A 21,825-nucleotide genomic window follows, 5' to 3' on the forward strand; every position below is an offset into this window, starting at 1 on the left:
TCAAAAGCATGGACCGTTGTTACCAACTTAATTGTCTCTGCATCTTTCAAGCATCTTCTAATTTGGCACCTTTGAAAAGAAACATTAATAAATACGGAGATTCATTACTGATCTGTAATAAATAACAATAACTTAAGCTCAATAAATATATTCTGTATATTTATGTCTCTGAACGGATGCATTGCATCAAATAGTCTCTGCTCACTCACAATGACCAAATAGAAATGTAGTTATGCAAGTGACGTTAGTCCTCTGTAAACCTAAAGAAACACATTTTGTGTAGGCCAGGCTTGTTATTTTTCTTACTATACTAGGAAGAAGTGCTTAAAAGCTCAACTTTCATAGATAGCAGAAGAATAAAATCCTACACTCATTTTGAAGAAACATGAGATGGAAATAACCAAACTTAACCAGTTAGTGGAACTGTTTTGCTTTGTATTGATACCAGCCCTAGAGAACTTGAGCCTGGGAATTTTGATATTTGTCCAATATCATCTTACTTACAAGATTAATCTTATTATAGTTTAGAAGTTGTCCTAAGTACTTAGGAACCGCCCTTAAATGAGCAATAGTACAATGTGTCTTTCAGTAAAGCTGAGGATGCAGGGGATGCGTAAGGTACTCCTAAGCTACTACTCAGCTAAGCTTCCTGGCATGAATGGTATAACTACAACAGTGTGGTACGGCAGGGTTGTGTTTTTAAGGACATTCCTCAAGGATATGAGTCTCACTGACATTGGACTGTGTTAAATGAGAAAGGGAGCATGCACGCTATCTAGCCGTTGGCATCTCCACCTGAGCTTTTATTTACTTTCCCATAGGACTTCAAAAGCCTCTATCCTCCTACACTGCCTCACGCCCTACCCAGGCTCCCACGACCCCTTGTTCTGCGTTCTTGGTCCTCTTTTCTTCACTCTGAGCAGATGCTTCCCTGGGAACCTTGGTCCCTCTCTTTGCATCGTAGCAGGAATGCAAAACTGGATCTGCCTCCAGCGTGCAGCAGTCAGACACATTCACACCTTTTTGCGGAATGTTTTTTCAGTATGTGGTAAACCAGGTTATTGTCCAAAAAGGACAGGTCATCATCAAAGGCTGTGGGTCTGCAACAAGATTGCCTTACTTTGTCAGTGACTAGTTTTTTCTTTCTGGTTAAATTTTTTAAGATTTTGTCATACGTTGTCTCAGCTGCATCACAAGATCCACTGCAATACCGGAAAATTAGCTCTTCTTTGGTTTCATATCCCAAATCCAAGTCAGTCACGTTTAAATGTATTTCTGTTAAGACACATCCTCGATTTTTGCCCTTTTGATTCCTCCTTCCCTTTTTGCTGGAATTCGCTATGTTTGTGGCTGCGTTTTGCTGGTTTCTCTCCCACCTAGAAAAAATTGGAGTCTGTTTATCTGGCGACCTCCTCAGTCTTTTAATGGTGGTTTGAATAAAGTCTATTACCTCATCAAATTGATCTGGATAATCCTCTGGCATATTAACTGTTTGGGAAAGAGAGAAAAGGCTTTGTCACATGTCAGTTTTCATTAATGGAAGTTTATCCATTTGTGGCCAAAAAATGTTAGACACATGCAAGTTCCCCTGCCCATTACTTCAGAGAGGACGCCCAAGATACTCAAAAATCAGGGACAATTTGGAATTGTTTAGATCATCATGGAAACTCATTTGGGGAAAAAGAAATGAGATATGTATGTATCTCTGTAGGTGTCTGCTGATGCTTGGTAGCACTCTGGCACATCTTTCAATATTGAATGAGCCCTGTCAAAATCAAGGGAAAGAAAAGCATGTCACGATACAAATATTAATTAATGGGTGTATGAAGCTACTGTAGAGAGGTTATACAGGCTCTTCCCAGCAAAGCGGCAAAAGGGCAAGATTTCTTTAAAGCAATTTTGTGATAATAATTGTTAATTGTTGTCTTTTCACACCAGCATTGACAAAGTCACCTATCGATAAGGTTTTTTGGGCAGGACAGAAGGAGGAATTTTCTGGGGTGCCAGGCTGAGCTATTATTCCTGGCTGAATGCATGCTTTTTTTAATGCTTTTACGGGATAATTATTATCAGAGCTTTTGAAAAAATTCTCATGGAACTACTTCATATCACAAGATGCTGATTAGGTTGAGTAGAAATAGGTCAGAATATAAGTATTATGTCAATTTTCAAGGGAAATGTTATTAATACATTTTCTTTTTATGAAATTAAAATATCTATTTAATTTTTCATTTGATATATACTCTACTAGAGATAAATTATACAAGTAAATTAAATGTTGAAGTCAATGAAATGTTTTGATACTAGCAGAATGAACTGCTTCAAAGAGAGTGAAATTGAACTTGTTCTTCTGAAACATTCTGAGATTTCAGCTTTTCATCATGATTTGGAATAAAATAGCATTTTGAAATCTTTAAACTCCTCATGGACTAAATCTCTTAATGTGATCTGCTTTAGTGAATACAGTGATTTAATGGAGGGTCAGGCTGTCAGAAGCTCGTGTGTGGGTGCCCTTATGTTATATTATTAATGATTGTCTCTTAAACATGTAAACAACATTGCAGCATTGAAATTTTTTTTTCTCAGTCATAGTGCCAAAAATCGACTCTTTGAGGATTCACTTCCTTTGCATGAAGACCTAAGAGGATGATTCTTTCTGTACTTAACTCTTAAGTGCCCACCCACATAACAGACCAGTGTCACGCACCTGGCTCTGCATGTAAGGGGGCTCCATCTCCAGAAGGACCCCTACAAATGTCCCAGGAACTGAAAACATTGGCAAAGATGATATCTGACACAGTGCACCTGGCCAGGGGTTGGTATCTCCACTGAGCCACAAAGGCTATCACTGGGTCAGTGTGGTGGTGCAATCCTTACACACACTCCCCCCCCCCCCCCCCCCGCCCCTCTTTGTTGGGCTGCTTGGTGCTACCTGCGATTCCACCCGCATCCCCCGAGCTATACACCAGTCTGTGGAGATAAGGACTGATAACATTAACGAGTCTGGCTCCTGCCCCTCCCGATTGCTCGGAAACAGCTATAACGACCCATCAACTCCTAAGGGCCTGGCACACCTGTGCCTGGGATGTGGTCAAATGGGAACAATAACAGAGTCGCACATTAATCAAATTCTTGTGTAACTGCTGGAAGGCACCAGAAGGTATTTGACAAAAGTCAATTATCTTGGACCCTATAAATGGCGACCACCAGGGAGACCCTTTGAGCTCTCCTGGATCGCAGTGGGCCTGTGACCAGCACCTCCCCTGAGCTGGGACGCCTCTCAGGTACCAAACCCTTAAGGTGTCGTCTGCTCCAGACGGAAGGCCAGGGCAAAGTAAAGTCCACCCACTCGAGTCTCAATTATTGCCCGTTGAGGAATGCCAAGGCATTGGGAGTATTTGCTCTAAACTCAAGAGGGAAATTTTCTTTGAGCTAGCTTCTCTTTCACCCGTTCTTTCTCTGTTTATTGGGGTGTGTGTGTGTGTGTGTGTGGGGGGGTACGTACCCTTGTTTCTGTGTGTGTTTGTCCGTTCTGTGTTCATTCTACTGAATCCAAACACCTTTGTTTCTGTGTGTTTGTCCGTTTTGTGTATGCACATGTATATATATAGGTACCGTTAAGTAAGTTAGTGTGAATCTTGTCATTTTAGAATCTGTGAATAAGTCGCTGTAAGGGAAAGAATGTTGTTTTCGCATAATAAGCCTGATGGGAAGGGCAGGAGCGATTCACCAAAGCAATCAACAAGAGCAATTCACAACCATTGAAATCCCTGGCCTAGGGCTAGAAGGCAAGTGATCTTTTTGTCAACTGTGATGACCCAGTACTTGGAACTGGCTTTAGATGGATGCAGATACCGAAAGACTTGGGGCGAACTTTTCCATCTTAGTACGCTTGCGTGATGAGCTCATGCATATTAACTTCTCCGCCCTGGAGAAAGCCAAGGTTCATTTCCATGAACATGCGACGTATGAACACATACATGAAGGGGCGTATCGGTAGGCGGTTTGGGAGGTCTGTACACCCTGTAGTACTCAGCCAATGAGGAATCAGGGGAGGGAACTGGCGGTTGGGAGAAAGGGATATAAACCATTGCACGATGGCCGTTAGGCGCGTCCACTTGATGGGGGCGCTCGGTCTTGCAAGAACATAATAAAGAGTGCTTCACACCGCATCCTGTCTGAGCTATGGATAATTGGCAACCGAGTGTTTCTCACAATTTGGGGGCTCGTCCGGGATCGAAGTCATCGCCTGGGAGTCTCCGCCGTTGAGGGCGAGGAGGCGCGCCCTGTTGATTTCAACAGTCTCGCGAATCATCGACGGTGACTCCACGGGGACCGACTGAGATCCTGAGACTGATAATATAGACAGGCCTTGTGAACCACTGGGGGCAAAAGGATAAAAAAAAAAAAAAAAAAGAGGAACTTTGGAAAGCGCTGTTAGACCAGGCAACTCTTGTGCACGGACCAAGGTAAGAAAATTGGACTGTTAAGTACTGCCTTGGTGGTCTGGGAGATTCTGGTGGGTGGGAGCGAGTGAGCCGTACGTCAGTACGGGCTGAGGGCGGAGTCTGCAGTGGCGGCTCTGCTGTGCCGCGAGGAAAACGACCAGAAGTTTCGGGGAAAAAAAAAAAAAATGGGGAACAAAAAGACTAAGTTTAGCGGGAATTCAGGGAAGGTCCCTGAAAACATTCCCCCGTACAGTCCATTGGGGAGAATGTTGTAACGATGAAGGAACGTTCCGAATACAAGGGGAAGGACAAAAAGAAAATGACACATTATTGTGTTTTTGTGTGGACAAAGGAGCCCATTTTGGGACGTAAGGCTTTTTGGCCAAAATATGGGTCAACTAAGAACTGGTTATGTCAAGACTTAAACTTCTATGTGAGTTCAAAGACCCCTTTTTCACAAGAGGAGTCTGACTACACCTCCTGTTGGGTCCAACAAAGGACTGAACACCTTTTTACCTTAAAGGTGGAACAGGAGGAACGGGAAGAAACTGGGGATGAAAAGCCTCCAGAAGCTATCGTTGTGGGAGACTGGGGCATTTTGAGAGAGAATGCCCAGAGTTAAAGTAATTCCAATCATGAACTTTGAAGACAGAATAGAGCAGTCAGGGGTTCTTTAGCTATAAATCCCACCAAGAGCCCTTGATAAATTGGAGGGTGGGACCCCGGGAGTGATACCGGGGCAAGCAAGACTTCTTTAAATTATATTCCCTTGGGGTTGGAACTAGCAGACCAATGGGCATAAAAGGGGAAGGGTTTACCGCTTCTGTATTTAAAAAAAAAAAAAAAAAAAAAAGGGACAGTTGTGGGACAACTGTTATATCTCCCAAAGGCAGGCAGTAATCTGCTGGGCCGGGATTTGGTGATACGACTAGGATTACAAATCCACACTTATAAGGAATGTGTATGACTATTACTATGAATACTCTGACAGAGAAAGATGAGGTAGATATAAACCCCATCGTGTGAGTCAAAGAGGGTAATAGGGGAGGACTAAAAACCCCTCCCTTAAAAAAAAATAATTATTTATTTGCCTTTGAATGGGAAGACGCCCAGACAGGGCGCAAACAACAGTTGAGGTGGACTGTTCTACCTCAAGGATTTACAGAATCCCCTAATTTATTTGGGCAGATATTAGAACAAACTCTGGAACAATTTAAGCCACCTGAAGGGGTCATGTTACTACAGTATGTGGATGACATTTTACTCTCAGGGGAGGGGCAGTCTGAGGTGAAAATAGCCACTGATGGACTCCTTAATTTTCTGGGAAAACAAGGGTTAAGGGTCTCAAAGGCCAAATCCAATATATAGAAAATGAAGTTAAGTATTTGGGCCATTTAATTACAGAAGGGAGATAAAAAAAAAATAAATCCCGAAGGGATTCAAGGGATAATTACCGCTCCCTGGAACTAAGAAAGAATTAAGAAAGTTTTGGGGATTGACTGGGCATTGCCGCCTATAGATTGAGGCCTATGCACAGAAAACAAAGGGGTTGTATCTTAAACTCCTGCATGAGGAACCAAAACCTAGTGCTCCTTCCCCTCCACCAGCAGCCGAACCCGTAATCGAGAAAAGCAGAAACAATTAGAAAATAGTGGGGCAGAGGTTTGGGAAGGCGTTGGCGGCGGCGGGCGGCCCTAGGACCGCGGCACGACCCCACGCCAGGACGCGGCCCCCCCGCGGTGCCGCAGGGAGGGGGCCCGGCCGCTCCGGTCTGACCGTGCTGCTGGAGGAGCCCGGCCGGGGAATAAAGCGGCCAGCGAGAAAAGAAGAAAAAAAAAAAAAAAAAGTTACAAATGTATTCGGGAGTAGACCCTGCATCCCCGGTGGGGGAGGCTTTATTAAAAACTCAATTCGTGACCAAATTATGGGGAGATATTAGAAAGAAGTTAGAAAAATTCGATGATTGGCAAGAGCGGGGTCTACAGGAATTGTTAAGAGAAGCGCAGGAGGTGCGTGTTAGAAGAGATGAGAATAGGTTTCAGAAACTAAAAGAAACACTGGCTGAGCCTCCAGTGTTAAGTTTGTTGGATGTTAAAAAGCCTTTTCAATTATTTATAACTACCTCAAATCAAACTGCTTATGGGGTTCTGCCCCAAGATTAGGCTGGAAGTAAGAGACCAATTGGATACTTTTCAAAATTATTAGATCCCTTAAGCAGGGGCTGGCCAACATGCTTACAGTCTTTAGTGGCAGCAGCCTTACTGATTGAAGAGGCAGGAAAGGTGACTTTTGGAGCGATTATCACAGTGTTTTCCCCTCATGATGTGCGTGGGGTGCTGCAGCAAAAGGCTGAGAAATGGCTCACTGATAGTCGGCTATTGAAATATGAGACTGTCTTAATGAGAGCACCAGAATTAGAACTGAGAGTAACTGGTGCTCAAAACCCTACTCAGTTTTTATATGGAGATCCTAGGGGTGAATTAAGTCACAACTGCATTGAAGTAATAGAATTACAAACAAAGATAAGACCTGATCTAGAACAAACTGAATTGAATTCAAAGGTTGTTTATATGTAATGAAACAAGAAGTAGATTATGGAAAAAAGATATATAACCCTCAGGAGTTCACCGAAATTCAAAAATTGGGGACCACTGTGGTGAATGGGAAGTGGATCCTTCTAGACAATAGGGATAGAAGGAGAATTGCAGAGGACTCTGCAAACCAGACCAGAATTGAAACGAAACTTTTGGGTGATAGGTACAGTGTAAAAGAGATTAATGAAAACCAGTTAAGTATTTGAGCCACAAACAATAAGAAAGATCTTGATAGCTGTTCAGTGCGTACCATTAATGGCACATCATGGATAAAAAGCAGGCACTCTGATCTTTTACCTGGTGACACAAATGTTAATGAATATGACCCTAAAATCAATATGTTTGAGAAAACTGAACGTATGTCATGCATTTCTACCAGCAAAACAATTTCTGCAATGAATGAAAGGATCCAAATAGATTTCACAGAACTACCGAAAGTTAGGAGATGCAAATATTTACTGGTAATAGTAGATCAATTAACTCACTGGGTAGAAGCTTTTCCTACCACCAGAGCGACTGCCCAGTCAGTAGCTAAAATATTATTGGAACAAATTATACCATGATTTGGAATTGTAAAAGTATTTGATTTGGATCAGGGTACTCATTTTACATCAAAAATTATAAAGTTAAATACAGAAGCTTTGGGCATCACTTGGGAATATCACACTCGATGGCATCCACAAAGTTATAGACGGGTAGAGCAAATGAATCAAACCTTGAAACAACAGTTACCTAAATTAATGATAGAAACCAAATTCTCATGGATTAAATGCTCACCCTTAGCCTTACTTCATATTAGGACTATGCCAAATTCAGAGACAGGCCTCTCACCTTTTGAGATGTTATATGGGATGCCATATTCCCAAGGTATGCCTTTAGGGCATCCATTAATAGAAGACATGAGGATTCAACAATATATTAAAACTATTGAGAAAAACCTAAAAGAATTAAGAATAAAAAGAATGTTAGCCCAGACAACTCCTTTAGGATTTGCAGTACACAAAATACAACCTGGAGATAAAGTAATGATCAAAACTTGGAAGGAGGAAAGCTTATCTCCTAGATGGGAAGGACCATTCCTGGTATTGTTGACTACGGAGACAGCTGTAAGAACTGCTGAAAGAGGATGGACTCAGATTTCCAGGGTGAAAGGACCAGTTACAGGTGAACCCAATTAGAAGATCGAGTCAGCACCTGGAGATCTGAAGCTTCGAATATGATGGAGCTAAAATAAGACTGGACTTATTAAAACAGACCGAGTGACACCAATAGTAGTGAGATCCTGAATCATCTACATGAACCCTGTGTGTATGTACATATGTTAAAAAGTTGTAATACCTATGATTTTTGGTTTTAGACTGTTTTGCATAAAAACATAAATCAGTTGAACAAAGGAATTAGGAAAAAAAAAACCAAACAAAAGTAAAAGGGAGTGAGGGAAAAGCTGAGGATAAGTCCAAGTGAGGGCAAGACCGGATTGGCCTCCATTTTTGCTGTTAAGAAGACACGAACCCGACCGTTGGCAGCAACCCAATGGGTCCAGGGGTAAACAGAAAAATGTGCCATACCGGACCTCACTATGGTAGCTGGCTTTTTCTCCTCACTGTGTATGTTAGCCTCATAATGGCTAAAAAGAGTCAAAATGCTACCAACTCATATGACCCTTTTGAAAATAATGAGTTTGTTTTATTAACAAAGACTAGAAGTAAAACCTTCAATTTAAGTCACTGCTGGGTTTGTGGGGGACCTTTGGGATTATCAAGCTGGCCGTGGGTCTCTATACCGCCTCCCCATCACAGATAGCAAACGTGGAATGGCTGGAATGGCAATCTATGGTCCTGGTTACCTGGAACACCGTGGGTAAAACAGCTTTTATTTTATCTGTTGTGTACATTTGCTACCCTAATGTTTATACCATGTATGATTCCATGTTTTATTAAATTGATTCATTTAGTCATTCAAGGGATAAACCCAAACACGAATCAATTTAATAAAATGCGAGGGATTGTGAAGAATATGGTGGTGATTCGTGTTAAAAATATAGTGACTTTAATGTGAGGAGCAGGTATGCTGCTGGTATTTTGCCATGTACATAAGTTAAAGGTGATTTACTGTGGTTTTGTTGTTAAAATGGTTCGGAGTTCTTTTTCTGTAAACACAGACTCCTATGGACTGCTATTGTGCAATGGAAAAGTACTGGAGGGACCCCTGTCAGAAGCCCCCAGCAACACCAGAAACCCCAGGAAAGTTCGAGAGACTCTACTGCGCATGTGCGGACTGGGGAAGAACAAGGATGTCAAGATACCACCTACTTTCTCCACTGTCTCCGTAGGATGCTACATAATCCCTTGCGTCCGAGGATTGGTCCAGCATCTCATTGAAACCGCCTTGTCAAAACAGATGCCTCTGGAACCACCCCCCCTATCTTGGCAAGATGCTGTTACTAGAGGAAGAGGGAGATGAAGATGCAAGAGATGACTTGTCATCAGAGAAAAGATGTAAATTTCATGTTGTCAACACTGGAAAAATGTTCATAGAACAATACTCTGAGAATATGCGAAAAGCAACAAGAGTATAAATAAAAACAGGGGGGAATTGTAAGGGAAAGAATGTTGTTTTCGCATAATAAGCCTGATGGGAAGGGCAGGAGCGATTCACCAAAGCAATCAACAAGAGCAATTCACAACCATTGAAATCCCTGGCCTAGGGCTAGAAGGCAAGTGGTCTTTTTGTCAACTGTGATGACCCAGTACTTGGAACTGGCTTTAGATGGATGCAGATACGGAAAGACTTGGGGAACCTGAATTTCGAACTTTTCCATCTTAGTACGCTTGCGTGATGAGCTCATGCATATTAACTTCTCCTCCCTGGAGAAAGCCAAGGTTCATTTCCATGAACATGCGACGTATGAACACATACATGAAGGGGCGTATCGGTAGGCGGTTCGGGAAGTCTGTACACCCTGTAGTACTCAGCCAATGAGGAATCAGGGGAGGGAACTGGCGGTTGGGAGAAAGGGATATAAACCATTGCATGATGGCTGTTAGGCGCGTCCACTTGATGGGGGCGCCCGGTCTTGCAAGAGCGTAATAAAGAGTGCTTCACACCGCATCCTGTCTGAGCTATGGATAATTGGCAACTGAGTGTTTCTCACATCGCTTTTCTTTCTTTCAGTATTTCTGAATTATTTTGTAATAATAAATTGCTGTTAGTTATTAATAAACCTAGTTTTTTTACTAAATCATTACTGTGTCAAAACTTTCATCCGTGACAGTCAGGTGCTGAGATAGGAACAGCCCCTTAGGCAAAGGCTCAGCACCACATTTCCCTAATAAGCACTATAACAGACAGGAGCCCTGATGGGAGACCAGGCAGCAAATGTACCCAGCCCACATGTGGTGGCATGGACTCTGTTAACAGGAGAGAAGAAGACACAAGGCTGCCTCCCATTGCCTAGCGAAGGTGCACCTTTATATCCTCAACAGAAGCACCAAATATGCAGGAGATGGGGGCAGCAGGATAACTCCGTTAGCACAAAAACCTGCTGAAACACAGTGCATCTGCACTTAAGGAGGAATATGGACTCCACTCCAAAGCAGCCACATCCTAGAAGCCCCTTTCCATGATAAAATAGGGATGGATCAGAAGTATATGGTTTTTCATGGACAGCTCCAGAAAAATAGTGCAGACTGGTAAAAGACTCTACAGGCAATCTTGTACCTTCATATAATGAGGGTGACATGTGGGAAGCGGAATCTTATAAACTGTAGAGTTTGGGACTGGGAAAAGTGAATTCCATTGTGTTTTACAGGTATTCAATCATAATGGCAACAATCTCCCAGACTAGTGACTGTGAAAAGACATGAAGGAGGGATAGCTGCTACCTATACAGCTATATGGGACCCGAACAAAGCAGGACCTTGAGCCAAGCCCCATAAGCCTGTGAAACCAATGGTAAGTGCACCCTTCTTGCACTCCTCTGTCATTAAATCTGGAGCAGGTACCAAAATACCCACTATGAACCACACCTACTAGAAGGGGGTAGCTTGGATATATGTGTCCATTGGATCTACTACTTCGCTCTGTTGCAGGAGAGGCTGGTCTGCCTACACCATACGAATACTGCCCTACTGAGCAAGGTCCAGGTCAAGGCAATGGGTGGGCTACGTTCCTTAAAAGCAAGAAGAGGTAGATACCTTGCTAGACTCAATCAAGCAAGATGATCCACATGGAGCTGGCACAGCTCCCATTGCTGAAGTACCACCTCGGCCCTGGCACAGATACAGATGGAGAGGAGTTCGGCAGGAGGCACTTGTTCCTGTTGCGGGTGGTTTCTAGGTTTCTTATGCAGAAGCTAGGTTTCTTAGCTTATAACCCAATAGGGGAAGGATATGGCCCTGAGGAGATGGCTCTAGCTGTGTCATTCCCCACTCTCACTTTCCAATTACCCCCTCATACTACTGTGACTACCCCAGCCCACACCTCCGTCACATATTTCTGGCCCAGTACTTGTTGCAACAGTATGACACAATGAGACATTGGCTGTGGAGAGTGAAATACAACCATCAGGGAAGTATACTAGGGTTTAATGAAATCCATGCAAGGGTCAGCCATTAGGAAAGAGCTGGAAGATTGTTACAGAGAAACCCAACCTATACATGGAGACTCCTGTCTTCAACCTTCAGCCTCATATTTATCCCAAATCTGGTATGCTGCCTTTGCAGTGAGGGAAGTAAGTCTCCCCCCACCTAAGAAGGGAGAAACAAAACTGTGGATTACCTGAAGAGATAACAAACCAACTAGGCACACTGTTTTTAAACTGCTTGCAATTCAGGTGCAAAAATGTCACCTACCCCTGCAACAGTGCTATATGCAGGAGTCTACTTTGGTTAAATATTAATCAGTTATAGGGTCCAAGCAGTGTCCTGCCCAATCCAATCCAAGTATGCCCTAGAGGGTAGATAAAGAGAGGGAAAGGCCCTTGTTGTGGACTGTGTCTCTACTCAGAGCCCATGTTGACATATATCCTGGTTCATGCATGATGACTCCCCCAACTGCACCAAGGGAGCTAATGTTGCTGAGAGCCTTCTGCACTGTGAGGGGCCTATGATACTTAAGGTGGAGGAAACACACCATATACAAGCCCTATGCAACGCTGCTAATGCAGGCATGGGGTGTCAACATGGCAGAAGGTGGAAGCAATAGGGGAAAAAGTAGATCAATTAATCAAGCCAACGGGGTATCCAACTAGAGGAGGCCTATCTACACACATGGATTTGCTGCAACCAGAAGATGGGATAATTGGCAGCATGTCTGATCCCACTAATCTCACTGGGGCTCTAACACAAACCATGCAAGAATTGCTCCAAGCTGTAACCTGGGATGAAGCATACATGGCTGATACATCTAACAGAGCCAAGGATCCCTACTCAGCTCATCCCCTATTGCAACATCAGGCCACTTGGGCTATTTGCTGGGAGGGATGTCAGCACTATGAGTAAGATGAATGCCAGTTTTCTGTCTCCAGGGTGGATGTCCCCTTCAGCCCAGGAGACTGGAAAATATCCCAAACAGATATCCAAATCTGTCCAGAGGACTCCTGCAGTGACCCTCAGTATTTGGAGATTACATCACTTGAGGAGACACAAGGCACATGGGTGATATTAGGGAACTGGTAGGTGAGCACAGAGCCCCCCTCAAGGAAATGTGCTGGACCTATCGACCCTGGTCAGTGTCTGCTCACCTACAACCACACATGCTGTTATGGGACTATGTGTGTACATGACGTTAATCACAATGGCAGCTGCATTACTGGGCTACCCAGTGAGTCCTCTCAAGTTGCTGTAAGCAACAACACCCTCTACCTGTAGAGCACTTGTTTGGTCTCTGTGCTGCAGTAAGCGCTGCTGGGGGTGAAGAGGGTGCTGAGCTGAGCTGTGTGGCTAGGGAACACCACCGTACTCATAGGGGCTGCCTTAGCATCAAGTGCTGGTTTGCAACCTGAATAAGGCCACTTGATTGAGCCATGATCTGCTTTACTTAGTTACCCCTCTGTCTCAAACACTGTTTAAAGAACATTTATAGTCTCAGAATGAAGGTCAACAGCCTGGCAGCTTCACTTCTCTAATACTTCATGGACTGTGCTGACTTGACTGTGCAGCAGACAGCTTTCTGTGGGGATTTCACATCCCTGGGAAAAGCACATACTATTATCCCTTCTTATAAAATATACAGTTTGGATGTGTGTATATGTGTATTGTATTTACACGTACACACATACAGAGTGCCAGTGGAAAATGCTCAGATACTATGGCAATAAAGGCAGTAAAGATCTTCTCTGAGCAGTAGTCCCTGGATTCAGGGTGTGAAGGAATTAGAATTTAAAAATCTGATGCCACATAGGATAGGATAGGATAGGATAGGATAGGATAGGATAGGATAGGATAGGATAGGATAGGATAGGATAGGATAGGATAGGATAGGATAGCCCACAACAGCACATGCTCAATATAGGTTAGTGAAGGTTGTCTCACACATACATGAGTGTGATGCACCTCAAAGCAGGCATTCCCCAAGAGAAAGGACCATACATCCTGGAAATGTAAAATCCTCCCCCAGGGGGCACAGGGCCTCTGTGTATCTTGCTCACAACATGGCAAAAAGGCTCACAGACCCCATTGGTCTTCCATGTCCAACTGAACCAGAGCTCTTGATCTGCCAGGAGTTTTTCACAGGATCAGAAAATGAATAAAAAAGCAAAGAAGGAAAGAACAAAACATCACAAGACTGGTGAACACAGAAATCCAGAAGAGTGACCAGGCTGGGCACAGAGTTGGTCAACACCAAACATCCAAAACTCCATAGTCAAACAAAAATAAAGAAATGAGACTCATTTAAAAGACATTAAAAAAAAAAAAAAAAGAACATTTGCATCATCTGTTTGCTGTTTGTTTGCTTTCTGAACCTTTAGGGCACACTCAGATCATAGTTTTGACCCAGCCTCTCGAGTTAGGAATGTCCCTCTTGAATGAAAACTAAAATTCTCACCTCACTGCTGTTCTCTGGAACCTGGGGCTTTGACCTGCCTGTTCCTGAACACAGTCCCTGTCCTGTGGGCACTGCAAGAGCTGGCAGCGTGTACAGGTGCAGGCTCCTGCAGCCAAACTCCTGTGGTGCTCCCCACCAACCTCTGCAGAAAGCCACCCCAGAATTCTGCTTTGGGCATGCAGGGAAACATTCCTTCCTCTGGGCATCTTCCCCACTGCAACCCTCCCCAAGCCTGCCTTTGCATTTCTAATTAATTAATTAGAGACACCGTGTGCCAGCAGGATCGGGATCTGATGCCTGCACATTTTAGAAGAATAAATTATACAGTGTTCAGACAGACTTCTACATAAAATAGGTCTAAACAAATATCCAAACCAAACTTGTCACATTTTCAAGAAAACAGTTTCCATTAAGGAAAAATGACAATTTATTTCTGTCTGTTCAAATCTGACCACAATTACATTTTGTAAAACTTTGATTTCACTAGCAACAGATTTATTTTAAAGTCAAATATTCTCCCACAATAGCAGTAACCCAGCATGGTAGAGCAAGAAACCATCAGTTTGTACCTGACCACAAATTGATTTCAGTGGGAACAGATGGATCTCCAGCTTTTGCGAAAAAAATCCAGTTACTCATTTTAGTGCCTGGTTATGGATGTAAAAGGCTAACTATAGTCTCTTCTGACCATGCTGTCTATTATGGTTTACAAGAAAAGATTAAATTCTATTAATTGCAAAATAATAATGTATATAAGCGGGTTATCCTTTTTTTAAAAAAAATCTCATAAAACTTGACATTTTAAGTTATTGGAAACTGTACTTTAAGGAATAGTTTTATATAGTGATCTTGGGAAAATGTAATTACATCACTGCAGTGTCATTTGGCACTTTGCATATCCTGAGTTAAAGTGATATAATAAAAGTCACGGAAGGTATACTAAAAATGATAAAATTAAATTTTTATTTTACATTGTAGCTTTTATGCATGCATTTTTGGGATTGCATAGCTACTACATCAAAAGGTCAGGCCAAACATTTAATAAAATTACCAGGATATTTCACTTAAGCACAGCGGTCTTTCAATTAGAGAAGTTCGAACAGCAGCATTCAGACTCTTGTTTAAAGTATGATTTCAAAGTTCAAGGAGGTTAATCCAGCTCATTATAATGATAAGCATTATTTAGAAAATTCAGATCCAGATCTGAGTTAGGATGAAATAGCCCTTTTTCAAAACAGTTCTGGCACTTTAATCTGGGACCTTCTTAACTAAAATATTTTAATTTCCTTTCTTTCCTGGTTGTTTTTTTAGTTTCCTCCAAAGTTATACTCACAAAGATGTTTCTTCTTAGATCATTTGCTAGTGAGAAATACACGATTAATGTGCCTCTAACTGTGATTGCAATGAATCATCCTCATTTTTTGCTGCTTATGCAGATGACTGTGATATATCATTTATTCATTAATTATTTTTGTATTTAGCTTGCTTTGCAGTAATGTTTTCAGGTACTTATTATAGTGGACAAGGCCTATCCACAGAATCTCCCCATCTCACACTGCAAAGGTGTACTTTAAGAGACCCTCAGAGTAACCTGTTTCTGGAAGTATGACCTTAGTGAGGTTAAAATTACCAATGTGATGATCAGTCTGCTTTGTAAAGTAAAAAGGTGTGAACTGTGGTGGGGATAAAGCATTTATTTTATTAAAAATTAAATACTTTTAATGAAAAACAAAGCCTATCATGCAGGCATCAAAGCAAAGGCAGGTGTTAAAACTAGTTATACTGAAAAGTTTTCAGGATTTAAACAATTAAAATATCACCTCTCTGAGGCATGACTTTGCTTTCATGACTTGCATGAAAATCTGTGAGGCTAAGAGTGAAATGGAAACCAGTCGGTTGTGTCCATTAGTAAATAGAGCATCAAACATACCAGGGTCAGCTCATCTTTAAATTTTTAATACAGTTCTGGTTCTCTACCTCACTCCCTGCCTCGCCAGCTCCCAGAAAACACTGCATCCTCCCCTCCAACTCTACAAGCCTTTAGAAATGGAGCTTCTCACCGGTGTCACTTATCTCTCATCAAGGTAAAGTGCTCAGTAACCTGGAGGATGACTCTGGGGCCACTCACACCAGTCAGGTACAATAAGGCAGCACTGGAAAAAGGCAGAGGGTTAACATACCTGGTGTGCTTGTTCCTAACGGAGCGGCCAAGTTTTGTGTTTGTAGCTCACTAGCTAACCCTGCTGCTTCCCATGTGTTGGTCATAATGGAAAATCTGCAGAGTACTTCGGAGTACTTCGTATTTTCACACTGCCATGCTTGGCAGTGCGTCCCCTTGCATCCTTTGCCTGCTTTCTCACAGGTATGAAATACTGGTTCCTACCAGGAGAAGAAGGGGGAGAAACAACAGGACCATCATAATTTCTGCCAGTTGGGGGAAATGACCTGGTAACAGAGGGAAAAAGCAAGGTCAGGTGAATTGAGTGAAGTAAAGCAAGCTGCCTTGCAAGCTGACCTGTCCACATGAGTTTCTTGTTCTTTGTCAGGTCCAGGCAGGAGTTGTTCACAAGATCCTGCCCCACTTTGGGCTAGCACCCAGGACTGGATCCCTCCTCTGGCTCCTGGGCAAAGGGGTACCTCATCTGGCAGTCAAGCAGCAAAGGAGCAGCAAGAGGATGTGGTCTCACCTCTGATTCAAAGCTTTGAAAAACCAGCTCTGAAACATGGAGGAGCAGACAGCTTTTCAGCAGTCACTCTTGAGGTGTTGTGACAGCTCCTGCAGTAGCTGCCAGGAGCCCGTCTGCACTAGGGCCTTGTTGTACGGGGCTGTGTGGGTACTTGAGCACCCACAAGGCAGTCTCTGCATCTGAAGAAGTCATGGCATAAACAGTATAAAAGGGGGAAAAAGAAAAAGTGGCAGTGCCCTGCCTGAAGCCACTGACTGAGCAGGAGCCAAACCTGGGTGAAACACATACTTGCCTTGTTGCCCACCATGTCTCCTCACTAAGGCCTTGTACCCCTCCAAAACCATACCATGCTGAATAAATCTCCAGCTTCCCAGTAAAACCTGGGTTTATGCTTAATATTTGGTTCTGTCCCATCCCTGCAAGAGCCTCAAATGAATATGTATGACTGGGACCTGCAAGAAGGCATGCAGCCAGCTAACAAGCACGGCACTGAGACTTTAACAGAGGAAATACTGTTGATAATAAAAAGAAATTATCTTTAATGTTCCTAGTGCAGAAGTGATCCAGTCCAGTCCTCACACAACATCAGTAAACCCCCACATCAGTCACCCAGCCCCACTTTAGTGCCAGCTCACTGAACAGGAACAACATAACAGAAGTGTCACTGCAACAACAGCTCAACCCTACTTCAATCAAGCAACTGTTCCCAGGCTGCCTGTGCTCTTACACTGCATCTCTCGTTGGGTTTTAGGAGTGTCCCCAAGAAACAAACACAGGCAGCAAAGCAGCAGGAAGTGATCCTATCCCAGTCTCTTCCCTGGGGCAGTAAAGCAGAACTGTCTGGGCAAAACCATGGCTGATGCTCCTACTGTGACAATCTCTGCTGCTATCAGATTTTGATCTCACCTATAAATACCACATGTTCTTCTACTGTCACCTTTTACTATCTGCATTTAAACCTGTTTACAATAGGAAGAATATGAAAAGTTTTAATATTGCAGTTCAGAAAATGTTCTTATAATAATCAGTCCCTCGCTCTAGGACAGGTGCTACGTGCTCCACTGCAGAAGGTCTCACGCTGGGATGCGTGGACCACAACCTGTCAGATGGCGTCAGCAGCTGCTCAGAGGCAGCTGGCCTCCAAACGGCTCTGCCCCCTTCCCAGCCGATATGCTGGATCCATACCTCCCTGTCAGAAATTTCCTGAGTAATTGATGGTTTGACAATCTTACATGCTTGGGATAAGAGCAGAGGTAGTCCAGATATTTGTATGTAGCTTGTTAGTTAAAGTGGATATGACCAGCTTGCCTCTAAAAAAATGGCCACCTGAGAAGTTTTGGCATACCTGCTGTAACACTGCCTGGCCCAGACACAGGAAAACAAGTATTTTGATTTCAGCATTTGCTTCTTTTGAAGCCTATTCATGTTCAATAATCATTAAAGCATTTGTACAAGTCCCACTGACTTCAAAGAAATGTACCTGCAGGTTTCAGTTTAAGTGCTGTACCAATACATACAGACTAAGGCAAAAGCCTAAATATCTTCTAGTGTCATACAATGTGGCTTTATTCCTTAAAAAGAATGCTGATATTTGAAATGTCGTATATAATTCATTTTCTGTCCTTGATCTTAAAAACAGACATACCCTAATGCATATTTTGTGTCTTAATGCTTTGTTTGTACCTTTCTCAAATAAATCTTTTTGATTCTGTTTTCTTTCTTCCCTTTGTAATCAGGACTGGATTTCCAAGAATCATTGAAATCTTTCCTTTGGCTCCCCTTACCAAATATTATTTGATCAGAAACTACAGCTGTTTTTGTCAAAAATTACAATTGTGCAGTGTCAACCATTCTACCAGCACTAATGTGGCAGTGGCCTATTTAGATGTCTGATGATCCTGAACATGGTTGGGTTGCAATGTTTAGTATTCCTCATTTATTACTTGTCATTAACTTATTACCTCAGAAGTATGAGACTCCTCAACAAGTGTAGTTATATGGGGTTTTGCCTATGTACTATAAGTTTTAATTTGCAGTTGCTTGGTAGTGTGCGTGGGAAATGAGGACTGGATATTTGCACTAGATGATGCCTGATCATCTGCAGGGGGATGTGACTCGATGACCCCAATGGCTTCTCTCAACCTCTGTAACTTTAAATATTTTAAACTTACTTTATGCAGTCCTAATCAGGAACAGTATAATTTACAAAGACATTACAACCTATCGATCTGAGGATCCTATTCTAGTGGACAAATAATGCCTCCCCCATCAATTCATCAACAGTCATTACACAGCTGAATTCTTCAGCCTTCCAAGAAAGGTTTCACAGCTTGTTATCTGCAGACCCTGAACACAGGGATTTCTAAAATATATTGGAGAGGCCTATGAAAGGTGACCAAGAAAAGCATGTTCAGGTATGTTATCTAGCAACCCACACTTGCAAAACATCTAAAAGGATCCACACTTCCACTGTGAAATTTTTGAGGTCCCTAAATTGAAAAGAAGCAAAGACATAAAACAAAGGATAACTGTTAAAATGAGAATAAACCCATATTCTCTTGCATTTCAGTCCTTTCCTCCTTAAGTCTCAGAACACCCTTCACAGGAGTACATTCAGTAGTTATAGTGAGACTGCGGACTTCTAGGGCTAAATGCATCTGGGTTTACCCAGATGTGTCCTGTTCTTTCTTCTTTTTAGAATTTTGAGCATGAAAAAAGGCGACTTTGAATGCTTAAGATTTCTAAAACCCTAGATAACCTGGGTGTGCCCATGCAAACAAACTTTACTATATATATATGCTGGCCCAGGGACATACGCATACTCAGTCTGACACTGGCTGGATGCACTGGCTGTACTGGATACACACAGATCAAATGATGTAGCGTGGCACCTGCCCAGTGTGGCAGATACCTCTCCGATGCATTGGATTTACCATGCATGGGCAGGTTACCTCTGTAGCTTCTGGGTGTCTTAGACTAAAGCTCATATGACACACCATAAGTGTGTTGAGCAGGAAAGCCTGGACAGAAACATGAGTTCTGGTTCATAACACTGAACGTGCCTAATAAATACTGTAGGGAAGGAAATGCATTCATTTGAAAGTATAATTTAATACCATTTTTGCCTTAAAGACCCCTACAATATCACTGTTTATACTAGTTGATAATGTTGCAGCTAAATACTGTAACTTAACATTAAATACCCCTTAGCAGGGATATGAAGAATGTTTAACAGAGGTATAATGCACACATAACACAGTGTGTTATGGTATAACATACCAAAGGAGCTCCAACAACTGACCATCCAGTAGCCATGGAGTAACTGTGTTGTTATAATACAAAGAAATATCTTTTCCTTCTATTAAGAGGGAAAAGCCTATAGTGAGATTTTTCATTTAATTCTACATGCATATAACGCTAGTTCTTACTAAAGATGCCCACTTGATCAAGAGACTATATATCATATCCTGGATCTTAGGATACTCCAGTCCTCACATACATGTTGATTATGGCCATACAGCAGCAAGCAGTTACAAAATGTATTCACTGGGAACTGCATATAAGTCAAACCAAGTGTTTGGCTCCCTCTGCACTGTCATGATTCTGAAGCTGCTGACTTCACAGAATCACAGAATCACAGAATCATCTAGATTGGAAAAGACCTTGAAGATCATCTAGTCCAACCATTAACATAACACTGACTGTTCTCAACTACACCATATCCTTAAGCGCTATGTCAACCCTACTCTTAAACACCTCCAGGGATGGGGACTCCACCACCTCCCTGGGCAGCCCATTCCAACACCTAACAACCCCTTCTGGAAAGAAATACTTCCTAATATCCAGTCTAAACCTTCCCTGGCTCAACTTGAGGCCATTCCCTCTTGTCCTATCACTTGTTACTTGGTTAGAGACTCATCCCCAGCTCTCTGCACCCTCCTTTCAGGTAGTTGTAGATGTTGATGAGGTCTCCCCTCAGCCTCCTCTTCTCCAGTCTAAACAATCCCAGTTCACTCAGCCGCTCCTCTTACGACATGTGCTCCAGACCCTTCACCAGCTTCGTTGCCCTTCTCTGGACATGCTCGAGTCATTCAATGTCCTTTTTGCAGTGAGGGGCCCAAAACTGAACACAGTCATCGAGGTGCAGACTCACCAGTGCCGAGTACAGGGGTAAGATCCCTTCCCTGTCCCTGCTGGCCACGCTAGTGCTGATACAAGCCAGGATGCCATTTGCCTTCTTGGCCACCTGGGCACACTGCTGACTCCTGCTCAGCTAGCTGTTAATCAACACCCCCAGGTCCCTCTCTGACTGGCAGCTCTCCAGCCACTCCTCCCCAAGCCTGTAGTGCTGCTGGGGGTTGTTGTGGCCCAAGTGCAGCACCCGGCATTTGGCCTTATTGAAACTCCTCCAGTTGGCCTCAGCCCATCGCTCCAGCCTGGCCAGGTCTCTCTGCAGAGCCTCCCTACCCTCGAGCAGATCAACACTCCCACCCAACTTGGTGTCATCTGCAAACTTACTGAGGGTGCACTCGATCCCCTCGTCTAGATCATCAATAAAGATGTTAAACAGGAGTGGCCCCAAAACCGAGCCCTGGGGGACACCACTCGTGACTGGCCACCAGCTGGATTTAACTCCATTCACCACAACTCTTTGGGCCCGGCCATCCAGCCAGTTTTTTACCCAGCAAAGCGTGCGATCATCCAAGCCTCGAGCAGCCAGTTTCACCAGGAGAATGCTGTGGGAAACAGTGTCAAAGGCCTTACTAAAGTCAAGGTAGACAACATCCACAGCCTTTCCCTCATCCAATAAGCAGGTTGCCTTGTTGTAGAAGGAGATCAGGTTTGTCAAGCAGGACCTGCCTTTCATAAACCCATGCTGACTGGGCCTGAGCATCTGGTTGTCCCGTATGTGTTGTGTGATGGTACTCAGGATAATCTTAAAACTTAGTTTTTAGCTTATAGTAATTTGGTTTATATTTGTTCTGTTCACAGTTGTTATTTAATCTAATTTTGTCCTTCCCCCAGCAGACTGTAGCATGAAAGAAATAA

At 43.0% G+C, this 21,825-nt stretch overlaps 1 protein-coding gene across 2 annotated transcripts in view; it reads right to left on the bottom strand.

Annotated features, from left to right (window-relative positions):
• Positions 1-1,003: 1,003 nt before the first annotated feature.
• The window catches only part of LOC141917579 (glial cell line-derived neurotrophic factor-like), a 30,821-nt gene continuing 9,999 nt past the window's right edge, over positions 1,004-21,825 (bottom strand). The window contains exons 2-3 of one of the 2 annotated variants that reach the window (XM_074810895.1): positions 17,708-17,713; positions 1,004-1,488 (exon numbers count right to left, since the gene is read on the bottom strand). In XM_074810895.1, the coding sequence (XP_074666996.1) occupies positions 1,004-1,488; positions 17,708-17,713 (491 nt within the window). The remainder of the gene's footprint in view (positions 1,489-17,707; positions 17,714-21,825) is intronic. The other variant, XM_074810896.1, reaches the window with a different exon arrangement.

Source organism: Strix aluco, chromosome W (assembly GCF_031877795.1).
Source record: "Strix aluco isolate bStrAlu1 chromosome W, bStrAlu1.hap1, whole genome shotgun sequence".
Classification (NCBI taxonomy): Eukaryota; Metazoa; Chordata; class Aves; order Strigiformes; family Strigidae; genus Strix; species Strix aluco.